The 17,317-nt window shown below is 41.4% G+C and overlaps 1 protein-coding gene across 1 annotated transcript in view; it reads right to left on the reverse strand.

Annotated features, from left to right (window-relative positions):
• The window catches only part of PRKCB (protein kinase C beta), a 273,710-nt gene that overhangs the window by 94,755 nt on the left and 161,638 nt on the right, over positions 1-17,317 (reverse strand). Inside the window, exons 6-7 of the mRNA XM_070760867.1 lie at positions 8,720-8,876; positions 5,492-5,626 (exon numbers count right to left, since the gene is read on the reverse strand). Coding sequence (XP_070616968.1) covers positions 5,492-5,626; positions 8,720-8,876 — 292 coding nt within the window. The remainder of the gene's footprint in view (positions 1-5,491; positions 5,627-8,719; positions 8,877-17,317) is intronic.

Below are 17,317 nucleotides of genomic sequence, written 5' to 3' on the forward strand. Positions count from 1 at the left end.
CCGGGTATTCAATCATGGATGTAGACACTTATGCTTGCATGATAAGGTGTGAACACGCTCTTTTGGCACCCAAGGGTAAAAAAGTTCACTATCACTGGTATAGGATCTCCTGCTCGAGCAGGAGGTTGGACTAGAGCAGTGTTTCCCAACCTTGGCAACTTGAAGATATCTGGACTCCAACTCCCAGAATTCCCCAGCCAGCAAATGCTGGCTGGGGAATTCTGGGAGTTGAAGTCCAGATATCTTCAAGTTCCCAAGGTTGGGAAACACTGGACTAGAGGACCTCCAAGTTCTCTTTCAATTCTGTTATTCTGTTAAGTTTGGATATAATTCTAGTAATTTTTGTTCTTTTTACTTGCTCATTGGAAAACGAGTCCCTTTCTCCCTTGCAGGATATCAGCTTAATTAATTGTTTGTTTAAACTCTCTCCCCACAGTGGCATTTCCAGATCCTCAAGGGTTTATCTTTTTACAACGTTGGTAGTGTAAATTCCAGTTGATTGGCCCTAAAATTACATTTACTTGTAATTTCCTTTTTATGAACACAAATCTACTCTTGTTGTCTATAATTAAACTGATAACCCTAAAGTCCAGCGGGAGTTGCATTGGCTATTCTTTAGGGCCTTAAAAGTGTCTTTGCTTAAAAAGATACTTAATGGTGGGGTTTTTTACCTTTTTGGTAGATTTCCTGTAACCATAAAATATTTGGCTTGCTTTCCTTCAAGGTTGTATTAATTATTTTGCACTCAATTTAGTCCAACGCTGTTCCATAAAACAGCATTCACTACTTTTCAAAAAGTACATAGCCCCATATTTATTATTTTTATTTATTTGTACTTATATGCCACTCATCTCCTGAAAGACTCTGGGCAGCTCACTGTCCAATATGAATAAACTATAACATAAAACCTCCTAAAACTATCATAAAAGTTCAAAACTATCTAAAACCAACAGACAAACAATTAAACCAGTTAAGAAAAACCATGCATATCCTAGGCCTGCCAGAAAACCCAGAACTTTACTGCTTTTTGGAAGGTCAGTAGGGTGGGGGTAGTCCAGATCTCAGGAGGTAGCTGTTTCCAAAGGGCTGGAGTAGCCACAGAGAAGGCCCTCCCCCGCGGGCCCACCGGCCGACTGTTTAGCTAACGGGACCTGGAGACTTTATTGGTCACTGGGAGGTATGTGGCAGTGAGAACTTATTATCATTCCATTTTTTTTAATTACCTAAGAATTTCTAGCACCTGGATATCCTATCTGGAACATATTTTCTGTATCCAGAGGATTCTGAGAATAAATCATTGAATTGATTTAGTCCAGCGGATTATTTATCTCATTCTTTATGCAATTTTTTAATATTTTAATCCCAGTGTTGCCATAGCAAAACTCAACTTCCAAATATTAACGCTTTCGTATTAGCCTTGGAACCCTCTTTTGGCTGCATGAATTGAATTTGAATTCCTTTATTTGCAGGATCAGAATCACCTGAAGGCAGGACAAGGAACAGTGGATGGAAAATAACCTCAAACTAAGGAGAAAGTTCCTCACAGTGAGAACAATGAACCAGTGGAAGGGCTTGACTCCAGACGTTGTGGGTGCTCCATCACTGGAGGATTTTAAGAAGAGACTGGATAGACATTTGTCTGGAATGGGAAAAGGTCTCCTGTTTGAGCAGGGTGTGATAAGATCACCCGATAAGGGTCCCAGAATATCAGTTTGAGAGGAGGCGATGGGCCCTGTACAAAACCTCTAAGCAATTTGAGTAGAAATGATTGTGCAAGAATAGAGCTCTATTTGTAATCCATTGTGCTTTTGCAAAATACATCATATACAGTGGTACCTCGTGATACGAACCCCTCGTGATACGAACATCTCGAGATACGAACCCGGAGTTCGGAATTTTTTTGCCTCTTGTTACGAACTTTTTCTGGCTTACAAACCCACCGCAGATCGCAAAATGGCTCCTTTTCAAACAGCCGGGCGCTTCTCAGGAACCTCCGGAACCCAAACCCAAACTTTTGCCGAACTTCCGGGTTCGGGTTCGGGAGAACGCCGAGAAGCCCCCCGCCTGTTTTAAAAGGTGACAGCCGGGTGGCGGCACCCAGCAGAGCACCATTTTGCGATTCCCCCCCCCCCTTGCACGCATTAATCGCTTTTACATTGTTTCCTAGGGGAAACATTGTTTCGTCTTATGAACTTTTCGCCTTACGAACCACCTTCCGGAACCAATTAAGTTTGTACGATGAGGTATTACTGTATATACAGTGGTACCCCTACTTATGAACTTAATTCGTTCCGTGACCAGGTTCTTAAGTAGAAAGGTTTGTAAGAAGAAGCAATTTTTCCCATAGGAATCAATGTAAAAGCAAATAATGTGTGCAATTGGGGAAAACACAGGGAGGGTGGAGGCCCTGTTTCCTCCCAGGAGATTCCTAGAGAGGCTCCTCGGAGGCTTCTCCCCACCTTTTCCATTCCTGTTTCCTCCCAGGAGATTCCTAGAGAGGCCCCACAGAGACTTCTCCCCGCCTTTTCCAGCCTTGTTTCCTCCCAGGAGATTCCTAGAGAGGCGCCACAGAGGCTTCTCCCTGCCTTAACTGGTTACAGTTTCGGAGGCTCGGGTTTGTAAGTGGAAAATGTTTCTTGAGAAGAGGCAAAGAAATCTTGAACACCCGGGTTCTTATCTAGAAAAGTTCATAAGTAGAGGCGTTCTTAGGTAGATAGGTAGATTGCCAAGTAGATACTTTTAGCAGTTATTTTTAATTAAGGAACATGACATATCCGAGAGATGAGGAACTGAAAGGCGGTCTTCATATGCGCACGCAAATATATGCTGAATGGACAGTCTGGGTGCAGAGTTAACAGTCTGAATGGTGGGAATGGGGAAGTGAAGTAAAAAAAATAGGTCTTGCTGAGGACTGTACAAAAAAAGGATATAAGTAATGTCCCCCAATCCCCCATCAGGGCCACTGATCTTAGCTGTTCCTTACCGGACCTAGCTATCATCTCTGGACCACATTGCAATGTGTTGCTTGTAAGTTGTTTCCATGCTCTCTACTGTTCATGAATCAACCTCTGAATCTCAAAGTGAGACTGGTTATTTGTGGTTTGTCAGTTTTTCCTTTTTGCCGGGAAATATTCTTTCCACAAGGGTGTTAGACTAGAAGACCTCCAAGGTCCCTTCCAACTCTGTTATTCCGTAAAAGACAACTTAGGGAATGTCTTCTTGTACTTATGAAATTATTTCTGGCCATTCATTAATTACATTTTCCCCCCAACTCAGCCAGAATTTTAGAAAAGAGGGAGGAACAGTTTCTTTAACTTCGTCATCTTGTAAAACCTTCCTATGACCCTTACGGATTGCTCCTCCGCCTCTGAGTTCTGTCCCCCCAAAATCTTTACTTTTCATTTTCTTCATGGAAATGTAGAAGCGTAGATTATTTTTCCCCCTTTTAATGATTTTTTGTTCTTTCGGACATCCTTGAACATTGAGCTTTATCAGGAGAGGAATAAATGTTTTCCCCCCCCCAGGGTAATTAAACTGGGGAGGTGCAGGGCAGATCCGAGACCAATTTATCCAGCTTAGAAACATAGAAACATAGAAACATAGAAGTCTGACGGCAGAAAAAGACCTCATGGTCCATCTAGTCTGCCCTTATACTATTTTCTGTATTTTATCTTAGGATGGATATATGTTTATCCCAGGCATGTTTAAATTCAGTTACTGTGGATTTATCTACCACATCTGCTGGAAGTTTGTTCCAAGGATCTACTACTCTTTCAGTAAAATAATATTTTCTCATGTTCCTTTTGATCTTTCCCCCAACTAACTTCAGATTGTGTCCCCTTGTTCTTGTGTTCACTTTCCTATTAAAAACACTTCCCTCCTGGACCTTATTTAACCCTTTAATATATTTAAATGTTTCGATCATGTCCCCCTTTTTCCTTCTGTCCTCCAGACTATACAAATTGAGTTCATTAAGTCTTTCCTGATACGTTTTATGCTTAAGACCTTCCACCATTCTTGTAGCCCGTCTTTGGACCCGTTCAATTTTGTCAATATCTTTTTGTAGGTGAGGTCTCCAGAACTGAACACAGTATTCCAAATGTGGTCTCACCAGCATTCTATATAGTGGGATCATAATCTCCCTCTTCCTGCTTGTTATACCTCTAGCTATGCAGCCAAGCATCCTACTTGCTTTCCCTACCGCCTGACTGCACTATTCACCCATTTTGAGACTGTCAGTTAGCCTAAAAGGCTGCGTGGGTGGAACCGATCAAGCATAGGTCAATTCTGTTCCAGGGGTGGAGTTGGATCCTCAGAATCAACAAACAAATCATCCAGACGAACTATCACCTACCCTGACCTAAAAGATTTATAAATCTTACACAGATTGTACAGATTGAAAGGTAAATCAAAAGTATTGCCGTGCTTTCAAATTTTCCAGAAGAGATATTTATGGCTCTTCTTCATCCAAATGATAACATAGTGTGTTTTCTGACACCGGTTTTAAAAAACAACAACACATGCTTTCTGTAGTTGTACTAAGCATTCGGAGGACAGTGATTCCTAATGGTTACAGAGTAAGATATATCGGGGAGAGGACAGATCTTCATGAGGAGCTTGGTGGTATTTAGAGCTTAGGCTTGCAAGCCCAGCCGTAGCCAGGGGACGTCACTTGGTGATGGATTATTATTATTATTTATTAGATTTGTATGCCGCCCCTCTCCGCAGACTCGGGGCAGCTCACAACAATAATAAAACAATGTACAGAGAACAAATCTAATATTTACAAATATCTAAAACCCATTATTTAAAAGAACATAAAACTATATAGGCCTGGGGGACATTATTATTATTATTATTATTATTATTATTATTATTATTATTATTAATTAGATTTGTATGCCGCCCCTCTCCGCAGACTCGGGGTGGCTCACAACAGAGATAAAAACAGTATACAATGACAAATCTAATATTAAAAGTCTAAAAAAACCCATTGTTTAAAAATCATACATACAACATACCAGACATAAAACTGCAAAGGCAAGGGGAGATGTCTCAATCCCCCCATGCCTGATGGCAGAGGTGGGTTTTAAGGAGTTTGTGAAAGGCAAGGAGGGTGGGAGCAATCCTAATCTCTGGGAGGAGCTGATTCCAGAGGGTGGGGGCCGCCACAAAGAAGGCTCTTTCCCTGGGTCCCGCCAGACGACATTGATGCGTGTCAGGACAGAAGCAGAATATCCCAAACTCCTCCTTGGGTCAGAAAGGCTCTTGCAAGACGTGCAGCCTAAGTAGACTTAGAGTTTTCCACCCTAATGGTGGCAATTCCTAACCTATTTCACAAATGTCTTTTATTGATTGGCTACCCAACACCAGCGGGGTTCCCCAAAGAGCTCCAAACACCCCCAGGCAGCTCCCCCCCATTTCTTTTCTCTACCCCCATTTTTATTGAACTGGAGACCAACCGAGGGCCCAAGAGACAAAGGCACCATACCAGCCATCCACTCCGGCTTTCTGCAGCTCTGAAATGCCAAAGGAGAGAGATCCCATGAAGTCATTCCTGCTGGTCAGATCCCAGTCCCAGATCTCCACCGACAGTCGCCTGCCCTTGTCGGACTCTTTCAACTGGCTGGAAGAAACAGGGGGGGAGGGGAGAGATGTTAGGATGCTTCTTTCTGAGGAAGGGGCTGCTCTCAGCAATCTCCCATGCATTTCACCCGTAATCACCCATCATTGAGAAGTGGTGGTCTTCAAGAGTAGCCTCTGCCCTTAATGCTGCCTGACATTCTAAACTAGGGATCTCCAAACTTGGCAACCTTAAGACTTGTGGACTTCCAACACTTAATTGATTTATTCTCGTGAAGGCTAGAATTAAAAATGAAGAAACATTTGTATAACTGGTAGGTGGTTTTTTTTCTTTTTTTCTTATTAGATTAAAACTATCCATTGAAGTAAAATCTTAAGTTTTTCAATATAAAATATTTATCCCTATTAGTTTGGATGTTAGATAGATGGAGTAAATATTGCTGAGATATTTTTATTAATTAGCTATATATTAGCTTTTATTAATTAGCTATATAAGAAAATTATATAAGCATACTGTTAGGCATTGATGATATGTTTTTATGTATGTATGTTTTTTATGTTGGAGAAAAGAATAAAAAAAATATACCCACAAAAGAAGACTTGTGGACTTCAACTCCCAGAATTCCCCAACTAGCTTTGCTGGCTGAGGAAATTTGGGAGTTGAAGTCCACAAGTCATAAAGCTGTTAAGTTTGGAGAGCCCTGGTCAGATTAAATGCAAATGTTCAAAAATGTCAGTTTCTGATGCCACCATGTTATAGTATATTTTTCTGAGTTAAATTGACTGGTAGAGGAGATAGTTTTCCTCTTCATTAATTCTAGGAAATTGCAGGTAGTTAAAATCCTGCCTTGAGGCACCTGAGCCTGCAAACTATAATAAATTAAGCAGGGATGGATGCGAGATAGAGACCCCTGAAAATCCCAGAAAGGGTTTTGGCAACAGAAAACAGAAAACGGAATAACGGAGGGGACACGTTAATGTAGATTTCTCTCCTCGGGCACCCTGACAGCTGGAAGCTCAGCATGGGCTCCGTTCTTTGCCAGCACTGTGCCTCTTTTCAGGGAGGCAGCATTTGCACCGAGAGGGATTTGGGGATGGGTTCCACCCCCTTAATGCTGTGCTGCAGCAGGCCCCACGCTGGGGGAGAAATGTGAAAAGATTGCCCAGGAAATTAAGACGGGGAGCAGAACTTCTTGGAAGATCCTTCTTCTGTGGAACACCATAGTTCCATCTGGCTTAATGTGGATGATAGAGCTGGGAGGGATCCTGGAGGTCTTTTAGCCCAACCCTCTGCTCAAGTAAGAAAGCCTATCTATCTATCTATCTATCTATCTATCTATCTATCTATCTATCTATCTATCTATCTATCTATCTATCATTCTGTCTTTCTATCTATCTATCTATCTATCTATCTATCTATCTATCTATCTATCTATCTATCTATCTATCTATTTATTGGATTTGTATGCCATCCCTCTCGGTAGACTCGGGGCGTTATGGTGAACCTTTTTTCCCTCGGGTGCCAAAAGAGCAGGCATGGGCACTATCATGCATGCACAAGTGCCCACACCCATAATTCAATACCTGGAGAGGGCAAAAACAGCTTCCCCCACCACCTGGAGGCCCCCTGGAGGCCAAAAATGGCCTGTTTCCCAACTTCTGGTAGGCCCAGTAGGCTCATGTTTCACCCTTCCCAGACCCCAAAGGCTTCCCTGGATCCTGAAGAGGGTAAAAACACTCTCCCCCATCCCCTTGGAGGCTCTCTGGAAGCCAAAAACGCCCTCCCAGAGGCTCTGTGTGAGCCAAATATCAGCTGGCTGTCACACATATGTACCTTGGAGCTGAAATAGGGCAATGGCTTGGGTTCCAGCAGATATGGCTTTGTGTGCCACCTGTGGCACCCGTGCTATAGGTTCGCCACCAGTGGCCTATACAATTTCAGACAAATGGCTGTCTGAACTCTTGTTAAAAAGAGTCAAAGCTGTCCACGATCTACAATTGGAGATGGGTTTTCCTCTTTACCTGGCATCTGAATATGGGATTTTCTGCCAGGGTTCTGCCTGAGTTATAGTCCCTTTCTGGTTTTCTACACAGTGAACATAATACCTAAGAAGAGTCATGCTGAATCGGGCCAAAGCCCATCGAGTCCAGCATTCTGTGCCGCACAGTAGTCCACCAATTGTCCATGGAGATTTTGAGCAGAAGGAGAAGGCAAAACCTTCTCTTTCCCTTGACCCCCCAAAAATGGTACCCAAGGGAACCCTGCCTGTCTCAACCAACATAGAGGCGGCACTTGGACATACAGAGAGAGAGAGAGAAGCAAGGAAGGAGAGAGAGAGAGAAAGAGGGAGGGAAGGAAGGAATGAGATAGAAAGCGAGAGAACATAAGAACCTAAGAAGAGCCATGCAGAATCAGGTCAAAGCCCATCAAGTCCAGCATTCTGTGTCGCGCAGTAGCCCACCAATTGTCCATGGGGATCTTGAGCAGAAGGAGAAGGCAAAACCCTCCCTTTCTCCTGACCCCCAACAAACGGTACCCAAGGGGATCCTGCCTGCCTCAACAACATAGAGGCGGCACTTGGACATCCATTTCAATAACCACTTGATACACAGTGGGGGATCTAAAGGAAGGGATGACAAGAAATTGTCCAACAATATTGTCCCTTTCTTGACCTCCTGTTTTAAGATATGGATAGCAATAGCAATAGCACATATATAGAGTTTAGAGTTTAGAATCGGCTTCTTGCTGTTCTGCCCCCAGCTATGGACTATTTTACAGAGTCAGCCTCTTGCCCCCAACCATCTGGGTCTTCATTGTACCAACCTTGGAAGGATGGAAGACTCAGTCAACCTTGATCCGGTGAGGATCGAGCTCCTGGCAGTTGGCAGAATTACCTGCAATACTGCATTTTAACCACTGCACCACCACAGCTCTGGATTCCCCAGAACCGGGGTCTCCAACCAGGGCAACTTTACTGCTTGGTGAATTTCAACTCCCAGAATTCCCCAGACAGCTGGGGATGTTGGCTGGGGAATTCTAGGAGTTGAAGTCCACCAAGACTGAAAGTTTCCAAGGTTGGAGACCCCTGCCCCAGAAATCACCCAACCTTCAAATGTTGCATCTACCAATACTCACAATTTAAAGGTCTCGTTCCACTCAGGGTTCAAAGAACATTTGATGGTTTTAGTCTTCTGTTTGCTCTCGCTTTTTGGGTCAGGTATGAGTTTGAGTTTCACATATGGGTCTGACAGGCCGTTGGGATCCATCGGAACAAGATTTTTAGCGTCCCGTACTAAAAGAGAAAGGGAAAAAAAAGACCCTTGTCGGTGAAAAGGGCAACAATGTCCATTCTCTTGTGTATCTGCATGCAGGAAAACTCAGTGGGTTCACTTGGTGGTGGCATCTCCTGCCACACGGGAAGTACATTAGAATATTTATTTTTATTTTATTTTATTTTATTTTATTTTATTTTATTATTTTATTTTATTTTATTTTATTTTATATTTTATTTTATTTTATTTATTTTTTCATTCATTCATTCATTCATTCATTCATTCATTCATTCATTCATTGGATTTGTATGCCGCCCCTCTCCATGGACTCGGGGCAGCTAACAACAGTGATAAAAAACAGCATGTAACAATCCAATACTAAAACAACTAAAAACCCTTATTATAAAACCAAACATACATACAAACATACCATGCATAAATTGTAGAGGCATAAGGGGAAAGAATATCTCAGTTCCCCCCCGCCGGATGGCAGAGGTGGGTTTTAAGGAGCTTACGAAAGGCAAGGAGGGTGGGGGCTATTCTAATCTCTGGGGGGAGTTGGTTCCAGAGGGCCGGGGCCGCCACAGAGAAGGCTCTTCCCCTGGGTCCCACCAAATGACATTGTTTAGTTGACGGGACTCGGAGAAGGCCAACTCTGTGGGACCTAACTGGTCGCTGGGATCCGTGTGGCAGAAGGCAGTCCCGGAGATAATCTGGTCCTGTGCCATGAAGGGCTTTATAGGTCATAACCAACACTTTGAATTGTGACCGGAAACTGATCGGCAACCAATGCAGCACAACGTGGCTTATTGGCAGAAGAAATAAATACCCACCGACTGGAGAGTCATTATTTTCTCTGCTGTGTTTGTGTGTACTCAGTACCATGGTAATCTACTCTCCAATTATCCCGCATGCCATGTGCTGGCAGATCTTTATATATTCATTTCTTTTCGGTTTTTATTTTTAACTCAGAATCTTTTAAAAATGGAATTGTCTTTTCCTGGCCCTCTGAGTCACCCAGAGGTCTCTGGTCCAATAAAGCACAACAATCGCTTCAACAAGGAGAGAGAGAGAAAAAAGGAATCTTCCCACTGGTGTTTCTGACTTAATCTGGCCACATTATCTATGCAGCATCCATTGCACTTGGGATGTCGGGAAGCAGTGACAGGGAAGGAAACGTTGCCTGTTATCTTGGTGGAGGCCTGTTCTCAAAAGACACACAATGTTCTCATTGAGAAACAGCTGCTGAAGCTGCTCAGCCATCCCTTAAGTGCTGCTTATATAACAGAATGCAAATTAATAACATCCCCAGTTCCCCACCATTAATAAACCTCTCGGGCTTGGGCCAAGGAGACAGGATGGAGTCCAGCCACTTTCTGGGTGAACCATCAAGGTCACTCAGGCATCTGTCCTAAGGAACGCCCCATATCCAGAGAGTCTTCGGAGAGGGGCGGCAAATCTAATAAATTATTATTATTATTATTATTATTATTATTATTATTATTATTATATCGGGGGGGGGATGGGAGACTGCCATTTGACTCAAAAATGGTAGAAGGTCTTAAACATAAAACTGATCAGGAAAGACTTCATGAACTCCATGTGTATAGTCTGGAGCAGTGTTTCCCAACCTTGGCAACTTGAAGATATTTGGACTTCAACTCCCAGAATTCCCCAGCCAGCGAATGCTGGCTGGGGAATTCTGGGAGTTGAAGTCCAGATATCTTCAAGTTGCCAAGGTTGGGAAACACTGGTCTGGAGGACATAAGGGAAAGGGGGGACTAGATCGAAACATTTAAATATATTAATGGGTTAAATAAGGTTCAGGAGGGAAGTGTTTTTAATAGGAAAGTGAACACAAGAACCAAGGGGTTCTGAGGTTAGTTGGGGGAAAGATCAGAAGCAACGTGAGAAAATATTAATTGACTGAAAGAGTAGTAGATGCTTGGAACAAACTTCCAGCAGACATGGTTGGTCAATCCACAATAACTGAATTTAAACATGCCTGGGATAACCATAGATCCATCCTAGGATAAAACACAGGAAATAGTAGAAGGGCAGACTAGATGGACCAGGAGGTCTTTTTTTGCCATCAATCTTCTGTGTTTCTATATTTCTATGGCTCAAAGATGCCATGAAGATACCCATTATTAGGCCATCAAAGTGTCAACAGAAATGCGGAGCAACTTTGCTGTAATTAAAACGTGATGAGGCAAGGAACGAGAAGCATCTTGGAATAAAAACGATGGCCATCACAGACTTATTCTTATCTAAGAAATCTCTTGCAAAGAATATCTGCTCTGTTTCAGTTAACAAATGGGCAATCATCTGTTCCATGAATATTAAGACATGCGGATCTACATTGCTCAAAAAGATAAAGGGGACACTTAAACAACACAATATAACTCCAACTCAATCAAACGTCTGTGAAATCAAACTATCCGCTTAGGAAGCAACACTGACGGACAATCCATTTCACCTGCTGTTGTGTACATTCAACTTTGTACAGAACAAAGTATTCAATGAGAACATTCCATTCATTGAGATCTAGGATGTGTTATTTGAGTGGTCCCTTTATTTATTTATTTTTGAGCAGTATATTTCGGAAGCTTGGAAGTTCGAGGTTCGGAAATTTCAGATTGTACACTTCAGATCGTGCAGAATGCAGCCACAAGAGCTATCATGGGCTTTCCTAAATATGCCCATGTCTCATCAACACTCCCCGGCCTGCACAGGCTGCCAATCAGTTTCTGGTCACAATTCAAAGTGTTGGTTATGACCAATAAAGCCCTACACGGCATCGGACCAGAATACCTTTGGCAAGAATCCCAGCGACCGATAAGGTCCCACAGAGTCGTCCTTCTCCAGGTCCCGTCGACAAAACAATGTTGTCTGGCGGGACCCAGAGGAAGAGCCTTCTCTGTGGTGGCCCCAGCCCTCTGGAATCAACTCCCCCCAGAGATTAGGACTGCCCCCACCCTCCTTGCCTTTCGCAAACTTCTGAAAACCCACCTTCGTCGCCAGGCTTGGGGAAATTGACATACCCCTAGCTGTTCCATTTCAAGTATGGTTTGTTTGGATTGTATGATTGCTTTATAATGGGTTTTTTATAATTGTATTTCTGTATTATTTGTTGTGAGCTGCTCCGAGTCTTCGGAGAGGGGTGGCATTTAAGTCTAATAAATTATTATTATTATTATTATTATTATTATTATTATTATTATTATTATTATATTTATGCCCAACAGTATAAAAGCAAAGGGCTACCAAAGTTTTTACTACCACACTGTGGGCATGGCTTATGCAGGACGCCCTGCATTTTCTTTCAACATCTTTCAGTGCAAATTAGGTGCTCTGGGGTGGAGCTCCATTTTTGCTCCCCCACTGTGTCCCGTCCCCCCACCCCGTCCAGGCAGTCTCCCACCCCTGGATGGATGCCACTTTTTCAATAGCAGCAACTGGCAGAAAGATGGGTACATCTAATGCATCCTACATTGCAGTGGATTTTGCACAGCCAAACATGCCAATTGAAAGATTAGCCCTTTAATGACTTTTAGCAAATACAAGCAATCGCTGGAGGTTAGGAAGAAACAGGAGCCCCCAGAGCAAATCTGCCCAAAATATTTGAGTTTTATTGAAGCGGATGGAGGTCTATCAGCAGAACCTGGACCCCATCTATTGGGGATGACTTCATTCGGACCCCTGCCTTGATCAAGAGACTGGGGTAGCTTCGAAGATCCCCTCCAATGCCGCGATTAATCAAAGCCGAGCCACGATGCCCAGATCACACTGGGAAAGACGCGAGCAGACTCAAGAGGCTCCTGGCATCCTTAATGAGAAATGGCAGGGACATTATTTGCAGGAGAAGCAGCCTTCCTTCAGAAAGGGAGAATTGCTGCCCAAATGAGAGCAGAGCAGACCCATTTGCATAATAGAAGGCAATAACAGTTGCGAAAAGGATTACGGACATACACAGTTTATGTAAATAAATTTTAAAAGACATGGGAAAATGCAAATAGCCAATCCCCGGAGAACAAAAGACTTGAAGGAAATCTGAAAGAGGATAATGAGGTAGTACATCAGCTGAACACAGTCTGTGCACTAGTTTTCATTGGAGATGAAGGGCAGCCACTATTCATTTCTCAACTGGTTTTCTCCAGAATCTCTTTTAGGAACTCAGAGAATCCTTGTAACAGCAATGAAGTTTGCATCTTTACTGACAAGTGAAAAGCCAAACCTCTCGTGGCACAGACAGCAGCATAGGTTTCGTGGGAAGGAAAGTTGATTGGAGAACAAACTCAAAATAGTTGGGATCAGGGGTGAAATGCTACCAGTTCGGGACGGTTCTCCCGAATTGGTAATCAAAAATGCTACTGGTTCACAGAACCGGTATTAAAAGATACTTTTAAAAAAGTTTTAAAAGAAGTTATGACGATTACATGCTGCACAACTGATCTTTGCAACTATTTTTTCCCATGAACCCTGCTAGGAAAAATAGTGGGTGGGGATGGAAAGAAAGAGAGAGAGAGAGAGGAAAAAGGAGAAGGAGAAGGAGGAAGGAAGGAAGGAAAGGAGGAAGGAGGAAAAGAAAGAAAGAAAGAAAGGAAAGAAGGAAAGGAAGGAAGGAAGGAAAGAAAGAAAGAAAGAAAGAAAGAAAGAAAGAGGAGAGAGGGAGAGAGGGAGAGAAAAAGGAGAGGAAGGAAGGACTATAAACCTTACACTAGATGAAGCTTCAGAGGATAATCCAGGGCTGGAAGGTACCTGGGTGGTCATTTAGTCCATCCCTGCTCCAGCAGAACATTGTTAAAGTGAGTTTTTGTCTTTTGCTCCCCCAGTCTCACATGACTACATAACCACGCCCACCCAGTCACATGACCCCACCAAGCCATGCTCACAGAACCAGTAGGAATTTTTTTTAGGTTTTTTTAGATGTTCCAAAATCCAGAGAAGCTTCCAGAAGAAACCTATGGACACCTACAGTCAATGGAACGAGGGTCAGGACACAGAGGAAGGGTCAGTAGAGCTGGTCCAGGAATCAAAAGCTGAGAAGAAGCTCTAACACAGAGGTCTTCAAACTTGGCAACTTTAAGACTTGTGGACTTTAACTCTCAGAATTCTGGGAGTTGAAGTCCACAAGTCTTAAAGTTGCCACGTTTGGGGTCCCCTGCTCTAACAGATTCCTGAAGGAGCTCCTCTTATCCCAAATCCTTGAAAATGGAAGCTTCTTCAGTTCTTGGGTCAGGGTTGCCATCCTATATCAGTCAGTCATTCATTCATTTGGACTCATATGTCGCCCAACTCCCAGAGGATTCAGTGTGACTCACAACCAAATACAAATACAGTGGTACCTCTACTTAAGAACTTAATTCATTCCATGACTAGGTTCTTTGGTAGAAAAGTTTGTAAGTAGAAGCAAATAATGCATGCAAACCCATTAGGAAAGAAATAAAAGCTCGGAATTTGGGTGGGAGGAGGAGGAGGAAGAAGAGGAGGAGGACAGTCGCTGCCGAAGGAAGAAGTTGAGGGGAGGGGAATCAAAAAAATCCAAACCTTTAAGGCTTAAAAAAAAAGAGAGACTTCGAGGCGTCCAGGAGGAGCATGTGCTTCCCATACACCCAGTGCGAGGCTGCCTCCCATACACTGTTCCAGAGATAAATTTTAAAAAAATATCTCCAGGGACCGGACTAAAAACTAGGAGACCACAAACTCCAGTCCTTTCATAGGAAAGAAGCCAGCTAGATGAGCCTCAACCATCTCAACAGTCATTCCCTTTAAGTGCTAGGAAACAGCCAATGGCAAATCACTTCCAAAATCTTGCCACGAAAATGCAGGAATTTGTCCAGATAGGAGTCCACACAGACTATATATTCATTTTAATAGTCACAACTGATTCTAATCAGGAGAGTTTTTAAATTTTCCACCTTTTAAAACCTTTTTAAAATAAATTTCTCTATATAATTTTCTGCAATTATTTTGAAATATATCTTTGTTACCGCCTGACAAATACAGTTCCAAATACTTCACTGGATCCTTTGTTGTCTGGCAACCTGACTTTTCCTGCACAAAGCTTTCTTCTTCTCGGGATAAATGTCTCATTATTATCTTTGGTTTTTGTGCGTAATTTTATATCCCGAGAATTCACCAAAACCTTTAATTGTTTTCATCAGCTGTCTTATCACCCTTTGCAGCTGCATAATAGTTAGTACCACATATAGCATTTTAATTTATATTCCACTCCTTGAATTGTAATGCCTGATGTTACTTATCTTTTAGAACCTTATTGGCTAATATGACTGAAGCAATTGCAAATATTAAAGGAGAAAATGGACATCCTTGTCATGTCGCTTTGCTTATTGAAAAATCTGTAGAAAATGTTCCATTAGTCATAATCTTTGCCCTGCTGCTTATAAATGCACTTAACTCAGGCTTTAAATTCTTCTTCTGGATTTCGTTTCTTCAATACTGCAAATAGGAATGGCCATTCCAAATTGTCAAAGGCTTTTTCTGATCTATAAGAAATATTGCTGCTTTTTTAGCTTCTTGTACATCTCTCTCCCCCCCCCCCTTTTTATTATAAATCTGGCACTGTCCTTGGTATAATCTCCTTAATCTTTTTTTTTAATATATATTTATTATTTTTTTCCTTTTTTTAAAAAAAGTACATAGTCATATTTACAGATGAATCTACATCGTATATACATTCCTATCAACATTGTCTTCTAATTACTTTTAGATTTCTTGATGTTTTATTCCAATGCTTCTTTTAAGTTTCTTTTTTTTGTCCATTGGTACCATTTTGTCCAGGTTTCATAATAGTCCAATTCTTTTCGATTATTAAGTTCCATTGTCAATCTGTCCATCTCTGCACAGTCGTATATTTTCTTGATAACCTCATTGTGTTCAGGTATTTGCGGATTTTTCCAGTTCTGTGCAAATACAATCCTTGCAGCTGTTGTAATATGCAAGCTTAAATGTTTTACATTTTTAGAATAGTTACCTCTCATAATACCCAATAAAAAAAATTCTGGCGTATATTCTATTTTTGTATTTGTTATTTGACACAGCCAATTATTTATTTTTTTCCAGTATTTTCTTGTCTCTGGACATAACCACCATAGGTGAAAGAAGGTGCCTTGAGTGTTTTTACATTTCCAACACATTGGGCTGTAAGTTTTGTGCATTTTAGCTAGTCTTTTGGGTGGAAGATGCCAACGGTATAGCATTTTATATTGGTTTTCTTTATATTGTGTGGATTTTGTTAATTTAATATTTCTCTTCCAAATCTGTTCCCATTCCTCTATATATATATTATGGCCTACGTTTTTTGCCCAGGCAATCATTGTACCTTTAACTATCTCCTCTGGTCTTTCACATTCCATCAGATATTTATATATTTTATATATTGCTTTTTCTTCCGGGCCTGTCAATAGTTTATCTAGTGGTTGGGTAATTCTTTCTATACCTGATTGTTCCATATCCTTTTTATATCTAGATTGAATTTGTAGGTATGTCCACCAATCTATATTTATATTTTGTATTATTAATTCTTTCCTACTTTTGAGTTTACAGTTTGTATCTAATATTTCTTTATATTTAATTTTTTTTTGTCAGTTCTATTGTATTTGGGTATATTAGAGCTTCCATAATCTGCTTAATCTATCTGCATTACCTGGAATATAATTCTGTAAACCTTCAGCTATTAGTGTAGTAAAAAAATTGTAATCAACATTTGATATGGAGAATGATTTTTATGTGACTTGAGTTTTTCCAGATGCTTGCTGTCTTATAAATCAAAGATACATATGCTTCTTTTTATCTTTGTGGTATTTCTTTTGTCTCTTTCATTTCATTTCGGTTTAATCTTCCCCAACACAATTCCACTAGGAAATTGTGAAGAGCAGGACAAAAAATGAGGACTGAAACCTGAGAGTTACATGAACACGGTTAAGGAAAATCTGTTTACTTTGAATGAGTTTAAACTCCAGGGACTGGTGAATAGTATTCTAGGATAGTGAAATAGCTGGCTGATGTATAGTTGAACGATTACATATTGCATTTAAGAGAGAACAGGAGAACAGATGGATTTAAAGTTAGCAGAAGGCAGATTTTGTTTGAATTTTAAGAGCAAAATTCTGACAATGACAGCAGTTCAGCAATGGAACCAATTATTGAGAGAGGTGGTGGGCTTCCTGTCACTAGATACCTTCAAACAGAGGGTGGACAACAATCTGTTCTGGATGGTTTAATTAGGATTCCCAGAGGGAGAGACGGGGTGGATTTGACAGCCTAAAAAGAATTCACTCCGGTTCTACATTTTAAAATTCTATCACTTGAGAAACAATAATAGAATTGATTCTTCAACATAAGGAATCATGTGTATCTCTTTACTTATGCCTCCACCATATGACTGTTATGTTACTGCAAAGCATTGTAGACTAGCGTGGAAGTAAAACAAGGAAAC

The sequence above is a fragment of the Erythrolamprus reginae genome, chromosome 9 (genome assembly GCF_031021105.1).
Source record: "Erythrolamprus reginae isolate rEryReg1 chromosome 9, rEryReg1.hap1, whole genome shotgun sequence".
Classification (NCBI taxonomy): Eukaryota; Metazoa; Chordata; class Lepidosauria; order Squamata; family Dipsadidae; genus Erythrolamprus; species Erythrolamprus reginae.